Source organism: Podarcis tiliguerta (genome assembly GCF_965153285.1).
Source record: "Podarcis tiliguerta genome assembly, chromosome: 8".
In the NCBI taxonomy this organism is placed as follows: domain Eukaryota; kingdom Metazoa; phylum Chordata; class Lepidosauria; order Squamata; family Lacertidae; genus Podarcis; species Podarcis tiliguerta.
In genome coordinates this window covers 60,480,432-60,506,654 of record NC_139541.1, presented here as the reverse complement: position 1 = coordinate 60,506,654, position 26,223 = coordinate 60,480,432, and the positions used below count along the sequence as shown (strand labels likewise).

Here is a 26,223-nt window from a genome sequence, read left to right as displayed (position 1 = left end):
TGTAAGTAAACTATCATGCATGCTTTCCTGAATGTTATTGCTGACAGAGAAGCTTCCAGACTTATGGGGAATGCCAGGATTTCCTGGAACACCGTCTGACAAGTACTTGCTCAGGGTTTTGGAGGTGGGGGTTCAGTTCATTTTAAAGAAAGTAGTCCTCAAGCAATTTTTTTAAAAAAATCAAAGCCAAAAGCTTGCCCTGCATTCTCGAACAAATTCTGCACACTGCAGCTATGCTCTGGCCAACAAAAGAAGTCTAATTCTTGCACACAAACACAAGCTGCATTCCTGAAGAGGGAAAAGAATGAAGCCTCTGTCTTTACTGACTACAGAGAAGCAGAAAACCTATGAGCACTTGGGGGGGGGGCGCTAAGTGTGTCTCCATTTAGTCCACACATATTTTTGCTTGTGGCCTTAGCTACTAGCAGAGTTTAACTGTAAATAACCTCTTGTTAGCAGCACTATATTTAACAAGACTGCACAAAGGAAAAAGCATGTCACAGAACAACAAGCTTGCAAGATTTAAGTTTTTCCTGTGCCCCACAATTGCTTGCTTGTGAACTTTTGTACCGGGAAGAGCCCAGCACAATGTGAAGTCCAAATCCTGATCTCGTTAGCAAAAGAAAAATAAGTTTGGAACCTCATTAACAGAGCTGTAATACAATACAAGCAGAAGAGAAGTTGTGAATAGCTACCTTATTAAGATAACATTTCTTTAAAAATATTAAGTGGGTTATAAATGCCTTAAATAAAAATATCATTCAATGAAATGAGCACAGAAGTACAAACATGGCAGGCAACCACATTAGTCTGAGCTATTTTCCTAAAGTCCAAGTCATCATTCCCTTCCACAGGCACTCAACTAGCTGAGTTGAGAAGAATCTTGGGAACTGTAGTTTAAGACTGCTAGGAATTGTAGCTCTGTGAGGTGTAAAGACAAAATCCTGTTACAAAGTATATGCCACATAGGCTGTGCAGATGAAGAGATATAATTCATTAGCTTTTGACAGCACCTATTCATGCAGGTTATTCAGAGAATTGGAGTACAGTGGTACCTCGGGTTACATACGCTTCAGGTTACATACGCTTCAGGTTACAGACTCCGCTAACCCAGAAATAGTACCTCGGGTTAAGAAATTTGCTTCAGGATGAGAACAGAAATCGTGCTCCGGTGGCGTGGTGAAAGCAGGAGGCCCCATTAGCTAAAGTGGTGCTTCAGGTTAAGAACAGTTTCAGGTTAAGTATGGACCTCCGGAATGAATTAAGTACTTAACCCGAGGTACCACTGTACAATGATTTCAAATTATTGTTTCAGTTTATTACCAGCCCTTCACCATAAGGCCCCAGGGTGGGTTACAACAATTTAAGGTACAATATTTAAAACAGTTTAAAATAAATTACACTCCCAAGAATAGGGTAACAGTGATATAGCTATAGATTTTTTTGTTGTTTAGTCATTTAGTCATGTCCAACTCTTCGTGACCCCATGGATAAGATAGCTATAGATAAATAGATATAGTCAGGGTAAAGAGGTATGTCTTCCACATACAATGGAAACTGCATAATGAAGGTGCCAAATGTACCTCTGTGGGCAAGGAATTCCACAACTAGGGGCTGTTACAAAAAAGCCCTTTCCAAAGCCCCTGCAGCCACCCCCAAACTTCTGAGGACAGCAGAACTACAAAGAGGGGCCTCTCTGCTTATCTGAACACCCAAGAGGGTCTGCAAGGAGGCAAGAGGTCTGTAGGGAGGCAGTCTTTCAGGTATTTGGAGCCTAAGTATTTTAGATCTGCTGTGCCTATTTATAGCAGCTATTGGAAAATCTGGTCCACACATCAACCGAAAAATGCAGAGGACATCCATATTGGGCAGGGTTCTTGCACTTCAGAATCATTAATCCTTGGACATTTGGATCAAAAATGTCAAATGCACACAGTTGTAATTGTCAGTTTATCCTTCGTTAGAAGAATGCTAAAAAGGCACAAGCCAGGCACATTTTAGGTTCCATGGGTTTTGATAGAATACATTTAAGCACATGCTCAAATCTTACTCATTGGACCACCTGGGCCAATCATTAGGCAGCTGATTCGGGGTGTCACGAAAGGTAAGCAAATTGATAGCTATTTCAAGAACGGACCTCCGGAACGAATTAAGCACTTAACCCAAGGTACCACTGTACTGTTTACATCTTCCAATTTTCCACATAACATATCCTTGCTTCAGTTATTATGTCTGATATTAACTCTCCAATACAGAGGTTTATAAATCTTCAAGATGTCAAGAAAGTAATCACACAGGATTTATCTCCCAGCAGCAGCAGCAGCTAGAATCTGCTGTGTAGGAAAGAAGACCCTATTACTTAAATCTCTCAAAGATAACCAGATATAAAGTAGAAATGTGAGGGAGTGTCATGTTTCCTACCTTTTCAAGTCAACTGTTGTTACACTAAATACCACTCCTTTCAGCCAAAGAATCATGAAGAGTCTCTGAGAAAAGGGGCAGTTGCCTATGCTTTCACCATCACTTCCAGCCTGCGAAAAGAGGAGGAAAAAACATTAATACAAGTGCACCAGATGCCCAGATCCATTTTCTGTCACCCATTAGCAGTGATGTGAGCTTCAAGAACAGTTTTGAACTGAAAAAAATTTCATTTGCAAATTAAAGGTAATTTGCATGGGGAAATTTGCATCAGGATTTTTTTTAAAAAAACTTTTCACTGGATTTTGTAAACAAGGATCATAGGAGTAACAAATGATACAAATGAAAGACCAAGGCTTCTCATGTTATTTGTATATCACAAAAATAGCATAAACATTAGTAGTAATATCCATAACATATGGTTCAATATTAATGGTTAATGTTTGTTCGTGTACTGGTTTAAATAAAAACAAATGGGGAACAGGATAGAACTGAGTTAACAGATAACATTCAACACCGAACAGCTGAAAACCTAATCAGAAGCCCTTGTGGTTGTGCTTAGATTAAGTATGAGTAAAAGCCACTTTTCCTATTATGTTACCAACAACACAATACAAAGTGTTGGTCTATTGATGAACCGGGGGGCGGGGGGGGGGGTTAAATCTAGATCAACCAGATTGAGCCAAATGTTGATGTGGGGGGATTGTTCATTTTCTGGAATTCTGGCATGTGCTATGAAATTAAACCATGGTAAACACCAAGGTAAAGTCATTTTTTTCCTTATCTGTCCATGTGTCAACTGTAGGTTATTTGTGGATCTCTCATGGAGGGCTGTTTTCCAAACTGTTTTGTACCAAATATCTATCGTTGTACCAGAAAGGGTTTTCCATTGTCGGGTTATATTGTATCTCGCCATTTGTAATAAATGTCTTATTAATTCTTTATCATATAAATCCAGATTGTTTTCTTAAACTATATTTAATAAAGCTAATTCTGGCTTGGCTTCTAATTGTTGCTTTGTTGTTTTATCAATTTCTTGGACTATCAAATTCCAGAAAGGCTGGATTTTCATACATTCCCACCACATGTGGAGATATGTACCAGGTGTGAGGCAGCGCCTCCAGCAATGTGGTGGTGCCAGGATGGATCACTGCCAGCTTCCATGGGGTTAGGTACCACCTGTATGAGTTTTAGGATTAATTATTGCTTGCCAAGATAGAGTAAAAGGGGTTTTCCATCAGAAAATTACAAATTTCCCCTAGAAAGATCCCCTAGAGTTGGGGTAGGAAGCCTCAGGCCTAGAAATAAATATTGCCCTTGGGACTCTACCTGGGCCACACCCCTCAGTGGTCCTGCTTCACCCTCTCCCTTGAGTGTTTTGGCCTAAACTGAATGTGTCCCTGAAGTCGAATAACCACTGGCTTTAGAATGGATTGAGTATAGCCTACTGAACTAAAGTGTGCCATCTGCCCACTTTTGCCTCTGGCCATGCCAACTACTGGTATGTGGCCCCATGGAAGATTGCCCATGAGGAAATGCAGCCCTCAGCTGAAGGAAGCTCCCCATCCTTCCCCCCCCCCCCAGAGTGATCTCATTTAGCACACTTAATTTTCTTTACTAGAAAGAAGCAAAATAACAACTTTGAAACTGCCAGACTTGTCTACTATTGTATTTGCAATTGGCATCCATCCATTGTTATGAATGAACTTATGAAATGGAAAGATAAATCACTGAAAATTTTTCCATCCCACATCACTGCCCATAATTAGAACAGGTGACTCAGTAGATAGAGTAAGGACCAGAAGGTTGCATCACAAGTAGTTTCATGCCAAGAGAAAGAGGGAGGGATCAGCCCTTTGTGCAGCATTTCCTCCAAGAGAAGACACTAAAAAGTTAATGCCTTTGAAAGATTAAAGGAAGCCTCTGTTATCATCAGCACTGTTTCAGCTCAATAAGCAGCTTGCTAGATAGAAATTCTAATTTAATATTGAAACCTTTGGTGATATCTGCCTGTTTAGTGGTATCACAAGGTGGGAAGGACTCAGCCAATATAACCGTGAATCATTGGCGCTAGGCAGCTTTGCAAATTGCTATTCTAGAAAAACTGACTTACCTTATCTTAAGAGAAACTGTGGGCTTGGAATATCATGTGGCAGTCTTTTCATAATTGCCTTTGTAACGCAGAGGGAAAGTAGCGAGGAGGAGTTCTCTTTCCTTTTTACCAGTTCTTTGTTATTTTTGTACCAAACCTGCTATATTTCTGTGCGTGTAATACTAGTATTTTAGAATTTAAAAAGCAGTTTGATAAAGCTCACCACCTACCAGTGTGCCTTAGTTAGCTCACTGAAAAGTCAGTCCAAGAGGACAGTCCAAAGACGGAAAGCTTTCTACATGCATCAATATCAAGACTGGTGAAACTTGTGACCCACCAAGTCAAACACAGCTCAGAAAAGCCTCCAGGCACCTTCTGGTTTGGTGCCTGCCTAAGAATGCAAAACAGGTAAACAGAGCACCATGCAAACCACAATACATGTCTGAGGGGCTGCATTTTGCTTAGTAGGTCACAACTTGTGCTGAAGGCAAGCCTACTCAACTGTGTGACCCAGAAACTCTTACCTGGGGGGGCGGGATCATGTCATGGTAGCCCTTGATTCTCTGACACACACACGCACACTTCTTTCAGACCATGCTGTGGTGCCTCTGCACCCGGTGATATAGGTCTAAATATCTGAAGCCATATTTTAGGTATTCATTGCTTTAGTCATGTGCTTATTTGTCCAAATCCACAATGTATAAAGATAGCTTTCGCTGAAGCAAAAAAGCAGCCAGCAACTGAGAAATGGGAAGTGAGACTTACAGAAATATGAAGGCCTCTGACAAATTTAGCAGAAATGGGCAGAGACTGGAAAATTATTATGACTGTGCCAAGAACACCCAGGGATTTCCAACTCCCAAAACCAAAGGGCTGGAAAGGGCATGAAAATCTAGTCCAAACCGTGCTCTCTGCATGCACTGACACACACTATTCTATAAAGCCATAAGCTCCAAGTAACCACTTCCAAACTACTATCCAGACAAGTAGCATGAATAAGCTGCTCAAACCAGATGTGCCTGAATAATAAAGTGATTGCAGGAGGACAATCTAGATGCCCCAGCAAAGTGAGTGAAGAGGAGGAAGGCATAAAGCTTTAGAAAATGCTTTCTAGATTTCCAATTAGAACAAACAAACTTGCTACTTCAGTGGCAATCTTTCTCTCTTTTTTTTTTTTAAAAAAAGCTCCAAACCTGTCTAGCCTGCTTCACCAGATTAAGGAGATCTCTCTGGAGTATTATCTAGCCCAGGTATAGGCAAACTCAGCCCTCCAGATGTTTTGGGACTACAACTCCCATCATCCCTGACCACTGGTCCTGTTGGCTAGGGATGATGGGAGTTGTAGTCCCAAAACATCTGGAGGGCCAAGTTTGCCTATGCCTGATTCTAGCCCATGGGTGTGCAACCTATGGCCCCCCAGATGGTGTTGGACTACAACACCCATCATCCTTGGCCATTGGCCATGCTGACTGAAGCAGATGGGAGCTGAAGTTCAACATCTGGAGAACCACAGGTGGCCCACCTCTGCTCTAGCAGGTGGCCTTAACTGGCAACTGGTCTTCGTTCCATTTTAACTCTTCCCCCTTGAAGTGACATGTTGGGAAAGCAGGTCTGCCTTAATCCACCCGTCATGCCTCCTGTTCTATTTTTAATCCAAAGTATTTCACATGTTTATTAAAAGGCATTATGAAGATTACTACTGATATCCCAAGAGACGAATTGCTTCTCAGGAACTACCTTGTACTTCTTGATCAGCGTTGGGAAAAGGGCTGCTACTACATTCCTAAGGGAACACGAAGTTTATTAAATCCATACAGAGCTGCTTTAATGAGCCATTGGTTAGCAAACCTTTTATTAAAAAGCAAACTGTAGTGTATCCAATTGTCTAGATGAGATTAGAATTGGACTAATAAAATGACGCAAAACTTCAAAATTTAATATGAAAAAAGGGCCATAGCTCAGTGCTAGAGCATTTGCTTGGTGAAGGTCCCAGGTTCAATCCCCAAGACCACCAGGTTTGACTCAGAGACCCCTGCCTGAAATACTGGCTTCCAGTCAAATGGATCCAGTGGTTTGATATAGTACAAGGCTGTTTCCTATGTTCCTACATGGGTGGTGCTGGGACACATGGCAAAAAGCAAAACAATGCAAAATCTGGATTTAGTGTGTTTCCTCATTCCAAATTTACCGGTAATTACTGCCATCTCTAGTATAGCTGGATAACTGAAGAGAATACTACTACAAATGTTTTGGTAGGGAAGGCAAAGGAGCAGGTGACAAACACAGCACCCGACAACCCACAAACGTAACACATTATTTTTCATCGTGACCAAATATCCTTTACCCATAAACAATTACATCAGTAGTTTTAAGAACAGCAGCACTTTTGTATCCCAGGATGACACAAGGGAGGGAGTTATTTTAATGCTAACAGCTTGCAGATGTAAAGCATTCTGGAGAATCTCTGGAATCTGAAACTTGTTAAGTGAAATAGTTTCCAAGAAGCACTCTTCCAAAACAGTTTTAACACAGTGCAATACTGATGGAATACTTTTCCTGAATATTCTGGAAAGGGCAAGCTAAAATTCAAAATACTAATTAACACTATGTTACAATGAGATTCCTTCCAGAAGTTCCATCATCAATATACTGCCAGAAAATAAATATTAAACATGGAGTTATTAATAATAAAAGATATAGCCCAGTTCTTGCACCACCTCATTTTGGCACAAAGCAATCAGGCCCTGGTTATGGTCCCCTCCCCCCCCCCCCCTTAGCAATGGGACATCTAAACACATTTCCCAACTCCTATTCCCCAGTGTATAGACAGTACGTACATCCAGGCAGCAGGTCCAGGCAGCCAATAACAACACAATTGCTCCTACATACATCAGTCTGAGGGCCACTTTCCCTTCTGGACAACCTACAAGGGACCACAGGTCAATGGCAAGTGGAGCCAGAAACAAAAGTGGGCCCAGCAGTTTTACCTTTGAGTATTAGTTTTATTTCTACACACACACACCTCTGTCCTCTATCCAGACAAGCAAGAAGCATGATCGGAGTTCAAGGACACATCCTAGCCAGGCAAAACCACTCAAGGAGGATGCAAAGCAGGGCCTGAGGAAAGTCCCAAGGGCCAAAGGGGGAAATAAGAGAAATGAAAAAAGCAACACAGGTTGGGAATTGCAAGTATGCATCCCTTCCATAGTAACCCCCACATTATCAAAGAGCCCCCTTGTAAAGAAGAGAAAGGCAGGCAGGTCAGGGTTAGACTATGATTGGCCCTGCACTGATCACTATTTACCCATTAAATAAATTCTTTAAAATGAGCATTTTCCTTTAATGTTTATGTCTTAGAAGATATGGAAACCTCTCACCAAAACAATAGCTTGAATCCAAAATATAATCGAGACCTAGTTCCAGATATGAAGCCTTCAGGAAGCCACTGCATTCTTATGAACTCAGAAAGCCTTTCCCCCATCTGTATTCCCCAAGTGTACTTTGAGCACAAACCATAAGAAGAATGTTACAGGCATGCCAAGAAAAAATTGGCTTCAGCACTCAAAACTGATTCTGTCTACATTCAAGAGCCATTTTTGCAGGATACCTGCAACCATGGCAGGTATAAAGCTTGTTAGCTTCAGTTTCTGGGGAGAAAATGCCAACAAAAAAATTCTAGCTGCTTTTAAAAAGTATGTTTGAACAAAAATTAAAACAAACCAGAGTTTTGGAAGCCTGAGAACAGCCAAAAGAGAATTTCGGCAGTCTTCAGGGGTTCTCAAGTAGTTAGAATCAATTGCACATTTCAGTAAAAGGTGTTCAAAAAGGAGAACTCAATGAGCCATTTGAGCTACATAATTGTAAGAAATTGTGTGACAGCTATAAGAGATCTGAGACAATAATGTTAATAGTCCCATTTTCCAGAGTGTTTTATGCTTGCAGAGTAATGAAGTGGGTTGTATTTATGCACATTTATAAAGCTCACTGTAGTTTTACATTAAAGTCACCTTCTCCATTTCATATTGCACTTACAGCACAACAGTAAGAAGTAAAACAGAAGTCTTTCCTACTGTGGACAATAAAAAGAAAATGGGGCATATCTGAAGACTTCCTGGGAAATCTCTGTTCAAACCTGGGAGTCCTGCTGCTTCCACGTGTTCACCCCCCCCCCCCACATGGTTTAGTACAGAAGTAGAGGTTCCATATGTTACTAAGACAACACAGGCCAAGCAAATGATTTCAGCAGCAACCACAGTGACATGTGCTTGACTCCAGTTCAATTCATTGAGCAGAAGACGATAAACTGCCCTGATATCTTTTGATGAAGGGTGGTATAGAAATTTAATTAATTAATCTCTTGTTGTTTTTTAATAGAAGAAGAGGTGCCGGTACTCACCATGAAGTTGTTACAATCAGTGCCACACTTTTTAACAACAAGAACAAAAAGAGGTCCCAGTACTGCGTACCTTTGAGTACCCCCTGAAAGAAAGCACTGATAATAGTAAAGTAATAATAATAATTAAAATGTTATCTCTACAAGCAAAATGAGGCTTCGGCAGGAGGTGGGGGAGACCTCTGCAACTGGATGCCACCTATGTTAATGGTTAGATCACATAGATTTTCTACCAGTTATACACAGGAGCTGCATATGGAAAAATAGCTCCCACAATGGGTTGGGGAATTTTTTTAAGACACCCTTGTGACCCTTTAGAACTGAACTATCAATGGGGGAAATCTAGAGCAGTAGAAGTTCTTGCTGCACATTGGTTTGCAGCAGGAGCTAATAAGCAGAGGTCAGCAATGCATTCTGGGGTCAGTAATGCATTCTGGGTCCAACACAGCCTCACATTTTCTGCACTGACTTCCCATTAAAACCTTCCTCACTCTCATTTTGATTCTCCCACTTCATATTCATATTGTCCTAGATGGTGAACCCCCTGCACAGGAACTGGAACTTCTCAATATTATGAAAGCACAAAGACTGGTGTGCTGTGCAGTCACTGATATGAAAAGCAGCAGGCAATCTTCACCCCAGATGCTCCCATTAAAAGCAGGAACAAGCAAAGAACGTCACCGAGATATTTTTTTTTTGCTAAAGGATGGGATATAAATGTTTTAAATCAGACGTAGAGAACCTGTGGCCCACAGGCCAACCTTGGCCTGCCAGGGGGTCCAATTTGGCTCATGAGACTATTTTCCACCCAACCACGCCAACCCGTCCATCAGCGGGCATCACCTCTGATGCCAGCTGATGGGCAGGGCTTGACTGCACACAGACAATGGGGCCTGTTTCCTATTGGCATGCACAGATAAAGCAAATAGAACCTTTTTATCCAAGCATTGACTAGGTGAGAGAAAGGCCTCTGCTAAAGATCACACTGTCCAAGTAGGTTCAACATGGAGAGAGGCAGTCCTTGACATGTTTATGGTCCTGAGCTGTATAGGGCTTTAAAGTTATTGAAGGTTTTGAATGGGTAGAACGAACACTGAATTAGATGCAACTGTCAAGTTCAAATTCCTCACCATCTATGACGGCTCATTTTCTCCCAGCCTATGTTACACCCCTTGAGTATTGGTGGGGGAATTCGCTAAAACTGGGTGTTTGCTTTTAAGATGTGCAACGTGAGACTTAAAGTATGAAACTTTACAAGCAATCATGTGTAGCAAGCATATTAACACTGCCATCACTGGAAGGTCTCTGAAATTAGTGAGTTTAGTGAACTTTTACTGTTTTTTCCTGCTGTTCTTATGGTTATTACATTTTAAAGATCAACATATATGTTGTTTTTTCTTTATTAGTCATTTTAAACCTTTTGTAAATAAGAGATGATTTAATAAAATAGATTGCCATGAGGGTCCCTCTGCCTTGTGCCAGGGTCTTGCCTTTTATGCTGTGATGAAAGCTCAAAGATTCTACATTGTACAAAACAGCAAAGCTCAGTTAACTTGATGAGTTAAACCCTACCCTAGAAACTCTTCTGCATTCCCAACTTCATCAAGGAGACAAAATAGAATCACAGGGAAAATTCGTTCAACCCAGGAAGAAATTTTCTGAATTTCCTAATCAAAAACCCACCTCACTTCCAAATGCTAGCTCACCAAGAATGTGAATGCCATGAAATGATGCCTTAACAAGAATAAAATGCTTAGCATTTCTGATAAGGCAGGGTAATCGTTCCAAGGCATTTGACAAAAGGGTGGAAAGTATTTCTCAAGTACTGCGTCTCACCCACACTGAAGAAGATATCTGGCAATTTTAATATTTTCTATTCAGCAACCCAACCAACCGATCAGGACGTATGGTTAGCAAAGCCAGTGCTAGATTTTATGTTTTATGTCTCCTAACTGGTGGCATCAAATCATGGCACTGTGACTTAGCGTAAAGCTTGCACAGGTTTATTCCACCCACTTTCAGGATCCCGTGCAACACAGGCCTGGAGAGGCCTTTTGGGAGTGCAGGGAATGAGAAAAAGGGGTTGCACAATCTGTCTTCCAGTCACACAATCACTGGAGACAAGCAATACTGGCAAAACAGGGAGCCAGTTAGGCTCTATTCAGTAGAACAGCTGCATGGTTGTGTCTGGGGCCAAGATCATCTCCACATCCCACAAAGGGACCAAGGGTTTCAAACAGCACTAGCCATATAAGGCAGAAACACTGCAACTTATCCAGGGGCTGGTCTCATGCAGCCCTCTGCTCCTGCTTTAAAGTAAGTAATGCATGTTTCATGTACATGCCTGATAATTCATGAAGTACAATAAATCTTTTTACTCTTTGACTGGTGCATCTTCTCTTTAACTTTTACAAATTATTATCACCGCAGAGCAATGGAAGAGATTTTCCTCTTACTGTGAAAGCAAATGAGCTAGTGGAACAGAGAGCCCATTTGCTCAGTTGCCTTAGTCATGCCCTATAGTCAAATACAAATAAACAGCAGTAAAATTCACTAGATAAGACTGCAGCAACTTTGGTCTATTAAGTTTCAATCCTACGCCTATTCCTGATCATTAGTATGCACTTCTTGCCACTTGCTCATACCATGGATTTTTAGATTCTCAAAACTTGTTGATGGTGCCAAGTTCCACTATTCAGTTCTGCAGCCAGTGTGTCACACCAAGCTTTCAAGAGACTAATTGCTTCCATCTATCTCATTTCTTCCAAACAGTCAAAGAGTCAATAGACCCTTTAAAAGGACAAAAGTGCAAGTTCATGACAGATTAGGTCAATACTCCTGAAAGCATCCAAGAACTCTGCTGAAATGTGAAAGATGGAAGCTGAAGGTTAGAAGAACAGAGGTCCAAGCCCTTATAGCGAAACAGATGGCAAGCTGCATGGATACTTTACAACATCAGAAAGATTGTCTGCCAAGGTTCAGCTCTGTGCAAATCCACCTCACTGGAGAGTTACCATTTATCCACATTATGAACAGAGAACTTACAATATTGACAGGATCCAGTACAACAATAGACACACAAAAATCTCATACATCCAACATACTGCATGGCCAAATCAACCTGTGTATCAAGACCCAAGTAGACACTGCACACAGGCACACAAACAACCCGTTAAAAAGAACAGCAACATGAAAAGTCAATTATATGGAGGCAATTGGGACCCACGTTTTCAAAAAGCCACAGGGGATGAGAAGTGACATTTGGAATGGGGATGGGAGGAAAGAGGACAAAGAAAGCGAACCCTCCTCCTGCCACTCCTCTGGAAGTGGCTTTTCCTGTTTTAAAAAGAGCTATTGGGTAATGTTACATGCATCTACATGAAAGAACTGAGCCCCAGTTTCTCCTTTAGCTTTTTAAAAATATATATTTGGTGTATACACAATCAGCTATATGTTTATGGCACACATTTCAGGTAGAAGGGGTATCTATTAAAATAACATTTGCAGGAAGTAGTCATTCACTGCCTGCTGTGTGATACTGCTCTCAAAACTATTAGGCTATAACAAGCTAGCATTTCCAGTCGGGGGGGGGGGTGAGGCTATATCTGTTGTATTCTTGGTAGAGGGAAATATACAAAACTGCTGAGATATTTTGCACCATATTATCTTTACTTAAACTCATTAGGTTGGTGGAAGATTCTGATGAGCACTCGTGGCTGCCCTAGACTTGTTGTATGGAGTGCACTTTCATGACAGAAATACAATTACTGGGAGAAAATATTAAATGCAATGGAAACACTCTTTAGGAAAGACAACTAGCTCTCCTACAGTGCACAACTAACAGCCCTTCAAAAACCAACAAGAGCTGGACAGAGATGCTTCAACATCTGGCATTATGTCTCAAGAGAAGATCAGCTATTAAAAAAAAAAAAAAAGCTTGCTCGTGGCTCATGAAGGAGGCTTATTGCATCCTCCCAGCACAGGTGCCAACCCTGAGGCCCTCTGACCTCACCTTGCTTCAACCACAACTCAAATGCAGCACTGCCGCACCCTCTTTTATGAGCCACTGCTGTACTGAATTTCTCTTAAAAACAAGGTATGTAAAATAAAATATATTTATATTATTACATAATCCATCACTTTCTACCCCAAAAAAGTCTCAAAGCAATTTAGGAGAATAAATTAACCTAAGGAAGCAAAACCATGAATAGTACAGCCATCAACAAGAAAGTACTTTCTGATCCAGTATTGTTAAATTAGTTTCAGCTAGTACATATTAAGGATATCAACAAGGTACCTGAATACATGCAGGAAACCCCTTGCATTCTTGCCCTTTGCCCTCATGACTGGAAAAATTAAGCAGAAAGGGAATAAACAGTTGGGCCAGAGAGATTATTAATGCCTCATTGGAAAAGGCAAGAAAGAGGCAGTGGGAAGACTTCCCCTTAAGAAATCCTCCATGGATCTGGAATATCTGACAATCATACCAGTCACTAATGTCCCTTTCCTGGGAAAGGTTATTGGGCGGGTGGGTGGGTGCAAGCCAGCTCCACACACTCTGGGATGAAACTGGGTTTTTTAGATCCATTTCAATTGGTGTTTGGGCTCAGTTTTGTATGATATCCTGTTTCAAAAGGGAGCTAGGGGGAGTATACCTACAATATTACAATCTAAATTCTACAGTAACACTTCTAAAACTTCACTTTGGTAACATCTGAAGTGCTATGCACAGGCTAGATAATAAGTAGTTTAACACTGAACACCACTTCATAGAAACCCCAAAGCTTTATTGACAGAACAGGTTAACAATGTTTATTAAATACACAAGATAATAGGGATGATGCAGTAATTTGCAGGGGTGGTTACTACAACCATCAGCTCTGCTGAGACCCCAGCAACTTCTGGCTCTTCCTCTCCTTTGAACTGTTTACATTCCACCTAGTCCTTACTAGATCTTTAACTAACAAGTGCCTGAGCTTGCTTTTTCCCTCCTCCCTCACGATCCCTTTACCTTCTGCATCATGGATGCAAGCCTGAGAGCAGGGAATGTTTTATAGTTTCTCTTTGTGGGGCACTCTGGAAGCCATTTTTTACTAAGTGATATAAAAATGCTTATAGTAAGCATCATCCTAGGTATATCCATTCAGAATGTACCCAGAGTCTCATTTGTTGGTGGGGACCTGAGCTCACATTCCCAGCTCAGCCTTGAAGCTTACTGAATGGCCTTGAGCAAATACCTTTCACGTCTAAAGTAGCTCACAAGGTGGTTATGAGTATCAACGCTCCATAATCCTACCTAAATGGCAACAGCACAGTCTACCACCATTGCAGAAGTCCCATAGTGCCTCAGAGTATATCTGGCTTTTGACTGCCATGAAGAGCTACATTTCTGCAGTATAATGAAACAGTTGTCTAGACTCCTTTTATGTTACCAAGCTCAAGTTCAAGCACTGCAGTGTTCCAAGTGGAAAGATTATGAAATTGCCAAAATGGTTGTCTGCTGTCAAATTTGCTTTATATTTAAGAGCTACTTTGGATTCAATGTTACACATTACCAAGGGCTCTGAAGAGCTATTGTCCAAGAACTTTGCTCCTTTGAGCTAGTTAGCACAGTACAGTATGTGCTTTGGCAGTAGCACAACCCCCTCCCCTCCAAGGACTCACTGCAAGAGAAGCTTACAATTCCATATTGGAAGAGAAGGAAAATTCCCTCCCACTACCCTGAACCACTGGGCATTGGGGAGGGGAAATTATTAATACAGCCAATTATTCATACAGCCTTGTAGCTTTCTTAATATCAGAACATCTTTTGTGAAGGTCTCCTACAATCTTTTTATATGAACAAAGAATAATTTAGAATGCTAAACTATTACGGAACCTATAAGCAGATCAATCTGGTTTACGGCTCTTGGGAGAGTCATTTGCTTAGGCCTAAGCTAGACATGACAATACATTATTAATTTACTGCAAACTCATGAAAATGTAAGTATGTGGGTATACAGAATTTCAACTAAAACCAACTTTAGACTGAAAATTAGTTTCAACAGGAGTCTTTTATGTTTTAAGTAGACATCTCGATGAAGATGTCAACCCAGTGTGTGGCAGTTGTGAAAAAGGCAAATTCCATGCTAGAGATCATCAGGAAAAGAATTGAAAACAAAACTGGCAGTAACATAATGCCATTACAGTATCTAGTTTGAACCTTTAAAGACAAACTGGTTGTTATTAGGTCCAGCATGTTATCCTTAGTTCACCCTTGGTGAAGACAGGACAAAAATCAGAGCTAAATTAAAATTAGCAACTTAAGAAAGTGACTTCCACCAGATAACAGAAACCCTTCCCATGACTTTGGAGGGATGAGATATAAAAATAAAAGATTTCATCCAGCAGCTGTCTAGGGAGAAATTGGCAGAGAAAATCTGAACTCAGTTTCAGCGTAACACTTTTAATTATCATTTTACTGATGTCTGCCTATTGTATTTAATTCTTTTGTGAGTAGTATGCTATCCCTGGAATCAATATGGGTGGTAGGAAAAAAGACAAGTAAAATGTAGTCTTAAAACATTTAAGGCATTGAGTGTTAGTTATTTCATGTGTTTTACCTAATACAGAATACAGTGGTATTTCGGGTTAAGTATTTAATTCGTTCAGGAGGTCCGTTCTTAACCTGAAACTGTTCTTAACCTGAAGCACCACTTTAGCTAATGGGGCCTCCTGCTGCCGCCGCGCCGCCGGAACACGATTTCTGTTCTCATCCTGAAGCAAAGTTCTTAACCTGAAGCACTATTTCTGGGTTAGCGGAGTCTGTAACCTGAAGCATATGTAACCTGAAGCGTATATAACCTGAGGTACCACTGTAGTATGGTATACCTTTCATGAATTAGTTTAGATGCAAAGTTCTGTACAGAAAAAATATTCTGAGATACCCAAAGGCAGTTCTCTTGAACCATCACAGCCTCAAGTATTCATATTCACTGTGCATTCTGCGCCTAGGTTACAGTGCCTAGTCAGAACAGTTCAATATGTCAAAGCACTACTTTAGAAAAACTAAGAAAATGCAGATGTATTAACCAGCACTGCAGCAACAGATGTGCCCATATATTGGTGCAACTGCTACAAACACCTATCAGTAGCACCCATCTGAATGCCAACAGTACTTTTGAAAAGGAGCATGAGTGTATTCATGTTTTTATATATAGAAAAAACCTGCATACCATTTCCCTTAGAAGCTAAAAGAATACAGTCAGATTTTTGCTAAGGAAGGTAAAGACTTCTGCCTCTAAAGACACTTCTCTTGCACCAGAAAAATAGCTAACAGTACACAGCAGCACAGGACTCCCAAACTTAAATCAACAAAGTGACAAGGTTCATTGGGTGGCCTTTGGCAAGACAGTATATCAACCTGACCTATTTAGCTTCACAACTGTAAAGCTTTGCACAGTGAAAAGTGTTCTAGACATTTTAAAGCCATGTTTGGCTCAGCTTTATTTTTAGCAGAATTCAGTATTTTAAACTACTTTTGTTTATTTAAAATAAACCCACAAAGTATGCAACAAACTAGTGGACATTAATGGCAAGAGAAAAACATTCAAGTAGGAGAGGAAAGAGGCAGAAGGCCATCCAACAACAGTGGCTGATCTCATTGCAGTCTTGAAAATTCACAGATGTGACTTCACTCCTGAGTTCTACTCCTATATTTAGTTTATGCCTAATATGGATGTCAAGTCCAGGACATGCCACTACTTCCTTTCTCCGAGTAAAGAAACCTCCTCACCCTTTGTTTAGCCAACAATGGAAAGATTAAATGATGACTTTAGGGAGAAGAACTGCAGAAAGTTGTAATTAACTGTGAGTCTGATTTATGGTTAGGGTTGAAATTGGAAACTCAATGTCCAATTTCTTACAATCAATTAATGAGACTACTAAAAAGTTCTCCTGGGCAATCATACGGTTAAGAAACTCATTTCTAGGTCAGCAGTTGAACAGAGGCCGCTCCACAATAAAAACAGAACTGTCTACTTGGACGACATATTATAATTAAGTCACTGACTTAGGAAGTTTGTTTTCCCTAGGCTCCAACTGCCTGCAGTCATGAGAAGTAATGCTGTTTTCACTAGTTACTCTTTGGTTGAGCAGGGCATTCGACTGGGGAACAACAATAGTCAAAATGCACCGTCAGAATCCAAACACACCCTCTCTGCATTTCTGTGTAGCACACGGGGCTCTTAAAGTTTGTGTTCTCTAGCCCTCAATTATTAAGAGAAGCTTGAAAATTTAAATACAAACATGAAGACTGAACATCAAAATGCATCTGTTCTAACCTCATAAGTTAAGCACATATCAGAAAGTGTAAAGGTTTATTTAGTTTCACAAGACATTTTGACATAGTAATGTAAGGGCATGACCCAGCCAAAGTTAATCACTTAAGCTCCTTTGGTTTCAATGGGAGAGAACACCACTATGTTTCCAGGCAAGTCAAAGTGCTGTCTTTGATCTTTAAAACCCATTGCAGTCCTCCTTACTATGAATACAGCAAATGATATATCCTCCTATATGCACCCTACTGTGCACTGAGATTTGGCAGAGGCCCCACTATGTGCTACTCAATCTAAGGCCTTCTTCATGACAGCCCTGGACTCCTTACCGAAGCTTGCTAGCTCTTTACATGCATATGGGGAGATGGCTTAAAACTAGGGGTGGTGAACCTGTGGCCCTCCAGATATTGTTGGATCATAGCTCCTATCATTCCTGACCACTGGCTGTGCTGCCCAGGACTGTTGGGAATTAGAGTGCAGCAACATCTGGAGGGCTGCAGGTTCCTCATTCCTGGTTCAGGGTTTCCTTTTAAAGATGGCTTTCCCTCCTTGATGAAAATGTAAGCAATTGTTTTCATTAGCTACTGGAGTTTGTCTTATGCTGAAGTCTAGTCTTTATTTGATACTGCATGATTTTGTATCATATTATTAAGCTGCTTCAGGGCACGTATTTTGTGAAACCAGATATAAACAAACCACTGTAGGTCAGCTCTCATCAAAACTATACTGGTTATATATGTTAATGACATACACCTAAATACTGTTCATTTGTATTGTTTTACTAATATATTTGCACAAGTCTAATATATTTGCACCGCAAACAAAAGGTAAAATAACCCTTTCTATGAAAACATTGTCTTCATCTTCAAAGCCCTGTAAAAACAATTGCTTATGACAGGGTCTTCAGTTGCATTAACAAAGCTGCTATAAATAGGAACACTAAAGCAGGATATACCAAGAGCAAAGCAACTCTTCGCAGCTTCACAAGCTCTTTGAATTTACTGAAGTACTACAGTCAGCTCATATCAAACAGATCACACACAAAAACACCAAAAAATCTACTACAGAATTTAAAGGAAACTTAGTTTTATGGCTGATTTGAATAAACTTAGTCATTTGTTGCATTTTCAGGCTGGCAAGAACAAACTAGGGCAACTAAAAGGTTTCACAAGCACCTGAAATTGTTGCACCAAAACGAAGAGGAACAAATTTATCGTAGCACAAATGTTTATGGATTAGATGTCTTGGGACAGTACCCAAAACTATGTGAGGGAACTTTCCCCCATACACTGAAACTTCCTCTTCCTTTCCTCAATCCAAATCCGTTCTAGAGGATCCTCCAACTCTTCAAGAAGAATTTGGGTGGCCCACCAAGGAAAGACAGGGTGGGGAAGTTCTGATATGTAGGAAGAAGCCTGTTGCACTGATTTCGACACTGTGGGTTCTAACACTTAAGTCTTTAAAGGTGCCATAAGTCGCTGTTCTTTTTTCCTGCAAGAGACTAGACACAGCTACTCTGCAAATAGAAATTCTTACACAAGAGTACTGAAAGACGTAAGCTACAAGTAAACAAGTAAACTTTCAGGTAACCTGGAAATAAGACATCACATGCTTATAACTTATAAGGTTCTATAATTTAAAACCAGGTTCTTCACAAAGGAAACTACAGCTTAGCACTCAAAATGCAAACCATTGTGAATAAGCATTCTTCTCAAACATTTACATGCTTTATACAGGATCTGGTACTTGACATTTCTGCAAGGACTGGGTTATGGAGATAAGGATAAGCCATGTTATTCTGTTTCCAGTCATCTCCTGTATGGTAACTTCACTATGACAACTACAGCAACTAGCTGTATTGCTTTATAAACACCAAACAAGTGCAACCAAAGAGTCTCACAAATCCAAACCTTGTTCACTGAAGACACTCAGACAACGAATAGCTTCAGTCATGACTAATTTAGATGCTGCAGGTGAGCAAAGTGTAATAGGCTTTCCCTCCATCAATGTCAGGAATGGATGTCAAAAGGTGAAAAAATTCCAAGCCAGACCTTAAAAGCCTGGCTCCCTCCTCCAGAAGTCCTGACCTGGAACTTGAGGCACTTCAGGTGACAGTAACTTCTCAACTATGACTATTTAGTACACCAATACTGTCTCAAGCTGCCCACTGAAAGATTAGCTGGTGCCATGGGCTCTCCTGCTCACTTTTCAAAGAAGAGCCAGCCAGTTTATACAAGTGTTCCACTTTTCATCAATTCACATAAGATGAACAGCCAAGTAAGTTTCCAGCTTGCCCAAACTGTGTTTGCTGCCACTTCTAAAGTATACTCACTGGCAAAACTTACCCTTTCCTTGGCAGCTGCAAGACAAAGCAAGAGCATAAGCCAACCTTGGCCAATAGTGCTTATGCCAAGATCTAATCAGTCAGAAAAAGATCACAGTTGTAGAAGCTTGGTACAAACATAATGTACTATCGGCTGCATACTTCAGAAGTAAGTTATATGCATATAGACGTGTGCAAACCAATTAGGAGACCTTTCTACATAGCACAGGTGTATGTTAAGACTTAGGAAGTCAATGGAACTACTCATGAGTGACTTTGCAGACTTTGCCCACTGAGGTCCAAATCCTTCATAAATTGTATCTTCTTTTGAACTTCAACATAACAATATATTCTCCAATTCTCCAATATATTACCAATTGCATTTGTTATAACAATAAATCCCAGAATCGTGGAAGAAACACCAAGAGAGGAAATAAGCAGTGTGTTTTCATTTCTAGCATTGCTGTCAGAAGATAATCTTATCAAGAGGTCTGGCTTGCCATCAAAATAATCCCATTAGGCACCGTCCTCATGCCAGGTGCAGCTCTCTCACTAAAGCATAATCTTGTAAAAAAAATATGCTTTACCTGACTGAGAAATGGTTAGGAAACACAAGCAGGTTGCCACATATTTGGGAGTGAGAAGCATCAAGCCCAGGGCCTTGAGTGGCCATACTCAAATTTTAACTAGGGGAGGACTTTTGTGCTGCCTGCCTATTGAAGGGCCCAGGATTGCTCTCTTGTATCTTGTTTTATGTGGTGGACACTGATTTGGACTTGCACTTAAATCTGTTCAGCCAAGAACGTATTAGACCCTTTGGTATACTCCTAGATTAGAGAATTATCTACCTTCACAAGGTTGTGATATGGACAATAGCCATCCAGGCTGCACAATGCCTATTAAGGGCAATACTGGAATTTAGCTTTTCAGCAACATTCTACAGGCTACAGGAAAATATTTGCCGCATATTCATTATATGCAAGCCTTTAATTCTACAAGGTTCTATTTAGGTGTTTTAAATATCCCTGCTAGACATTGGAAGCAACTCTGCTTTATCAATTATACATGGGCTTTTGCTAGGAAGCTCTTAGGGAATGAAATCTATTAACTGCTTCTGTTTAATCAGCACTAAGATGCAAATATTTGCACTGCAAGTTAACATGGACTTCAGGCAGACCAGAGGCACTGACTGAAGGCACAAACTTAGGTTATTAATTACCGCAGACCACCAACGTAAGTGCTATATGCAATGCTGCATTTCAACTATGCATCTAGTTTGCTTTGCAAACATGGTTTAGAGCGGGAAGAGGCCATGAATTATAGCAGCACCAGTGTAAATATTTTTCTTTCACAGGCACTACAGAAATTGCAATGATTATGCTTAACCACTTTGTTGGAAACCAGCAACTTCCATCTGTTTTGGTCCCCTAGAGATATAATCCACTAAAAAAATCTAGTTGGTTTGTAGACCAGCTTTTTATAAATTCTGTTCAAGGTTTACTTAACGTGTACATTCCCGAGTTTAAGCCTAGCTGCTGCTGTTCTTTGTGTGCCGATCACACTGATACAGGCATTTAAACATAGGTATTAGTACAGATTCCCAATGAAATAAACTGTTTGCTTAGGATAGATTCAATCCATGCATTGTATACATGTATAATTAAGTTGATCTTGAACTTGACTAAGAACACTTGTAACAATTTCCTTAGAACACTCAAATGGCTACATTTGAACAATCATGTCTCAGCTTAATAAACAAAGATGCGCAAATTTCATTTATTTCAAAAATGTTTTATACTACTCTTCAGCCAGAGGCTAGCAGAGCAGCTTATAAACCATTAAAATGTATTCAAGCTTGAAATGATCAACACAAAGAGAAAATGGATTGGGATGAAACCTGAATTTGCTTGTTTTCATGTTCTTAGTTACAAGTTGTTCTAATGACCAGCTGTTTGTTAATTCAAGGAGATGAGACACAGGTGCCAGAAGCTGCTGGTCTCTCAGCTGCACTGATGTAGTGGCCCTGACTCGCTTCTCCTCCCTCCTCTGCTACAGCCTGATGTAATGACTATTGGGTCCAGACATAGCATCCAGACATAGCCATTTGCTCCTCCCTATGCAAGTAAGGAAACCAGGAGGCCTCTATTAACCATAGCTTCCTGATGTACCTGAACCAGGAACTATGGACAATGGCTTCCAACAATCCAAAATATGGAAGCCAACTTTAAACCATGGCTCCTTATTCTGGCCTGTTTGGAAGCTATAAACCATGGTTACTAGTTCAGATGCACCAGGAAGCTGTGGTCACCTGAATTCTTGGCTTGTTTCCAGACCCATGCAAGAGAGAAAAGTAAAGCAGCTGCATTAAACTAATGCATTTCCAACCTTAAGCTAAGATTTGCATCAATCCGAATACAGTCATTGCCAAATTCTTCATATGGGCCAGTCCGGGTAATGTGTGACAGAAGATTCAGACAATTCATAACTTATTGGAAGTTATGAGAACACTCATTCCTCCAGCTGACTCTTCTCATAGCTAGTATGATCAAAGCTGCTTTCACAACGTTCTATTCAAATTTTAAAAATCATTGCCCAGCCCCTGAAAAGTCATGAGACGAGCCTAGACATGTAGTTAAAGAAGGCTAATGAGAGGATATTCCTGTTTTCAATACATTATCACTTTTCCACAATAGAAGGGATATAAAAGATGTGGTCCTCCAGTCCCTGGATTCCTCAGGGCTGGTACATCCCCAATGACAATATGGGTGTGGAACAGATTGTACGATAAGGCTCTTGTTTACAAGTCAAAAGCTTTCAAAACTTCAAAATATGTGTCTTCAAATTTAAAAAGAACCATGCCTTTTAAAATGATCCCATGTAGCTCCTTATCATTCCCCGCCCCCCCCAAAAAACCCCCAGCATTGCAGAAGTAGAAGCAAGAAATCAAGCAAACAATTTTTACACTATCTCCAACAGCAATTGAGTAATGGACTATTCATAGCTTGTATGAAGTAGTATTTCAAAAGAAAATGACTTCATCCAGATTCAGTCAAGTTGCCACCTCTTATTCCCAGCCCAAGACTTCTGCTCTGAGTGAGAGGGAGCTAAGAATGAGTATTACAGAAGCAGGGAAGAATGCAGAAAACAGGAAGATTTTATTATTGGAGCACTTGGAAACAGCTCTTGCTTTGAAAAATACACTTCTCATAATAAAAAAGTTTTAGTGAATGTTAAGGCCGGAGTATCTGGTAAAACCGAACAAGGCAAGGTTGAGACCAAAGCACACTCCCCAAAGGCCATTTTTATATATCATTTTATGCACTCTCGACCCTACTGGAAACCAGAAATGTTTATGTTTTTATTTATGGAACCAAGTCTTTATCCTCTCTGAAATGATGTCCACTATTAACTTGTTATAGGGAAATGAACAGGAAACAGAAGAGTGAAACTGAATGGAAAGAAGGAAGATTCACATCTATAACTTAACTTTGCAACACAGGAGTCTTTCAGAATACTGCACATAGTGATCAACACATCATAAAAATTGGAAGAAGTAGTTTGCAGATTATGACATATGTGATTTAGCTGGTTCCTAAGTCTACAGCTACAGAATCTTTGAAAAGAGGTAGGTAGAGAAGTGCCTGGACAGGCTAGCTGCAGGGGCGGGGGGACCTCCCTCTGTAAAAAAGCTAACAAGACAATAGGATCTTCAAATTGGAGATCATGTATGATGCGAAGGATGCCCAAAATCAAACAAGGAAAGAGGACTGAATATACAAACCAAGTACAGTGGTACCTCGGGTTACATACGCTTCAGGTTACAGACTCCGCTAACCCAGAAATAGTGCTTCAGGTTAAGAACTTTGCTTCAGGATGAGAACAGAAATTGCACAGCAGCGGCAGCAGCAGGAGGCCCCATTAGCTAAAGTGGTGCTTCAGGTTAAGAACAGTTTCAGGTTAAGAACGGACCTCCAGAACGAATTAAGTACGTAACCAGAGGTACCACTGTATAGACAACCTTCAGGGGATATATGGGTTAGACTGGAAGACAACTAAGGATTAGCTGAGGAATGTTGGGATGGAAGGACGCATGTCAAAATCGAAAGACCTGCAGGGGAAAAGCTTTTCGACCCCATCACCAAACTGACAAATTGCACAACAGAATTGTATTTTTATGAAGAATGTGCAGCAGAACCCACAGAGAAAGAGGAATATGAGAAGTCAGTGTCTGGCTGATCGGTACCCATGCTATTTATGAAGTTCTAGAGTCTTCATTTCTATAATAAAGTATGGAATAAGCTATATCTAGCCAACAGGTTTAAAGACACAGAAATGAAGAGATGACTGTGTGGAAGGGCGAGGAGTATCTGTCCATACAACACACATTGTTTTGCTACTTACACAATTTCCTTGTCTTATACTCAACCCACGGAACACTTCCCTGGAAGTTAATTCCCGCTGAGTTCACTGGGAATTATTTCCAAAATACCCACAAACAGAACCAGACTGTCCCTCCCCAAACTCCAGTTCTGGACACAGCCCAGCAGCCTCTCCTGGAGAGGGAACGCCATAGGGAAATGCTGAGATTGAGAACTGCTGCGGGGTATTGCAGAAAGCAAAGTCGACTCCCTCAACGAGGAAAAGAGGGAGCGGCCCCCACCATGGACTAAAAGCCAGCTGCTCAGCCCCCACTCCCTTGCCTCAGAGATCTTCAACGGGTTCTTTCGCCGAGTATGTAGAAGCTGAAGGTTAAGACCAAGGATGAGAGCAAGAAATGACACATCCGAGGCACCTCGCGCTATTTCTGTTCCCAGGCACCAAATTTGCATGCGATTTTTACTGCCATAATGTTTTGTAAGCCGCTTTGAGAGAGCCCCGGGATTATTAAATAATAGTAGTGTGGACCCAGGAGCGTGCATGAGAAATACCATCAAGTCGACTCCCTCAATAAGGAGCAGGGATGAACCACACACTACCCGAGGGGGGGCTGCTTAATAAAGGCTGGGGGGGGAAAGGGAAGCACACCACCCCCAGGGAGCCCCTTTTACCTTGACGAAGAGCTCGATGAGAGGCTGCTTGTCGCCCTCTTCCTTCACCCCGTTGACCGGCACCGAGAGCGCCATGCTCTGTCCTCCTCGCTCGGCCACCCGCTCTGCGTGGAGACTGACCGGCGGCGACGCCCTGCGAGCAAGCGAGAAAACTCCTCCCTTCACTCACTCACTCAGCCGGTCCTTCGCTCGCCTGCCTGTCTAGCTCCCCTCACGGCTTGTGCGAGCGCGCCGGCGAGTGCGAGGGAGGGAGGGAGCGCCCCGTGGATTCCGCTCGTTCTCTCTCTCTCTCTCTCTCCCTGCCTCCTGGGCTCCAGCGCCGTCGAACAAGGCGGGACCGCGACTGAGGAGCCGTTTCGAGAGACGCCGCCTATTTATACCAAGGGGCGGGGATTGAGCCGCGAGAGGGGCGTGGCAAACCGCGGGAGGGGTGCAGGGAGCAAGCGAGGAAACAAACATCGACGGATAAAGGTTGGGAAGACGCCGCCTAATAATATTTGTCGAGTGCCAGGGCGGGGCCTGTGCTGTGAAGGAGGCGTGGCTTAGGACATCAGCCCGCCCCCGGCGCCAAAGAGGCGGGACTCTGACGATAGAGTAGCACCGAATGATCCTATGGACGTAGGTGTGGCCAGAGCAGGGTGGGCGTGTTTTAGGGGAAAGAGGGGGGCGTGACTGTAGTGGGGAGACTCCCGCCCCCTTTCCCCGACTCAATCGAGGCGAGGGGAAAGAGGGGGTGTGGCTTGACTTTGTTGTGCGCGCGCGCTGCTGAGCAGTGGGAGCGTTTGTGTTGGCTGGTGATAGGGAGGGTTACGATGCGAAGGAGCGGGGGCTGTGGTGCGGGTGAAGGTCTCCTTGCAGGAAACTCGGGAACAAGTTTCTAGTCCACGTGTTTGTCTATTCATACCCTTCCCTTTTAATGTATAACTGGCACAGAATCAGTATCAGATGAAAAGATTAACAAAAATAACAAACCCACAAAATCAAACCATTTTCAGGGGGATAGCTGCGCCAGTCATTTGCAGCAAAAACCATAGAACCTTGTGGCCTTTTAACAAATTTATTCGTGCATAAGCTTTCATAGACTTAAGACCATTGTTATTGTTACTATTTATTTCATGTATTGCTACCCGCAAAGCATCCCAAAGCCCCTGGCGATGGGAAACGGCTTCCAGCAGCATCTGGCAGCACACAACTGCCTCCCCATTGCTATGGTCTTCAGCCAGCATACCTGCACTTTAAGGCAAGTGGTTCTCAACCAGTGTGCCGTGGCACCCTGGGGTGCCTTGAAGATGGTCCCTCTTCCCTTACTCCTCTGATGCCTTCTCACCTCTCTGCCTCCCAAAGGCTTGCACAGCTGTTTGTTGCAGCAGCCCTGGCTACAAGCTCCCCATGGTGCCTCTGGGGCTGTCCAAGATGTGCTTCCCAGGCCCCTGTGGGACAGTGTGAGGGGGTACAGTGAAACCGTTCTTATCCTGAGGTGCGCTCTTGCTAATGGGGCCTTCCGCTGCGCACACGCCTCTGATGCGTTCATAACCAGAGGTACAACTGTACCTCTCTTGGGGGCGGGGAGGGGGCAGCTCAGAGACCAGGGGCAGCTGCCCAGAGTGCTCCCAAGGAGAGGGTGGGGGGAGGCT

At 41.8% G+C, this 26,223-nt stretch overlaps 1 protein-coding gene across 1 annotated transcript in view; it reads right to left on the bottom strand.

Annotated features, from left to right (window-relative positions):
• The window catches only part of CLIC4 (chloride intracellular channel 4), a 47,324-nt gene extending 22,219 nt beyond the window's left edge, over window positions 1-25,105 (bottom strand). Inside the window, exons 1-2 of the mRNA XM_083456048.1 lie at window positions 24,590-25,105; window positions 2,422-2,531 (exon numbers count right to left, since the gene is read on the bottom strand). Coding sequence (XP_083312174.1) covers window positions 2,422-2,531; window positions 24,590-24,664 — 185 coding nt within the window. The 5' untranslated portion in view covers window positions 24,665-25,105. The remainder of the gene's footprint in view (window positions 1-2,421; window positions 2,532-24,589) is intronic.
• Between the last annotated feature and the right edge of the window lie 1,118 nt (window positions 25,106-26,223).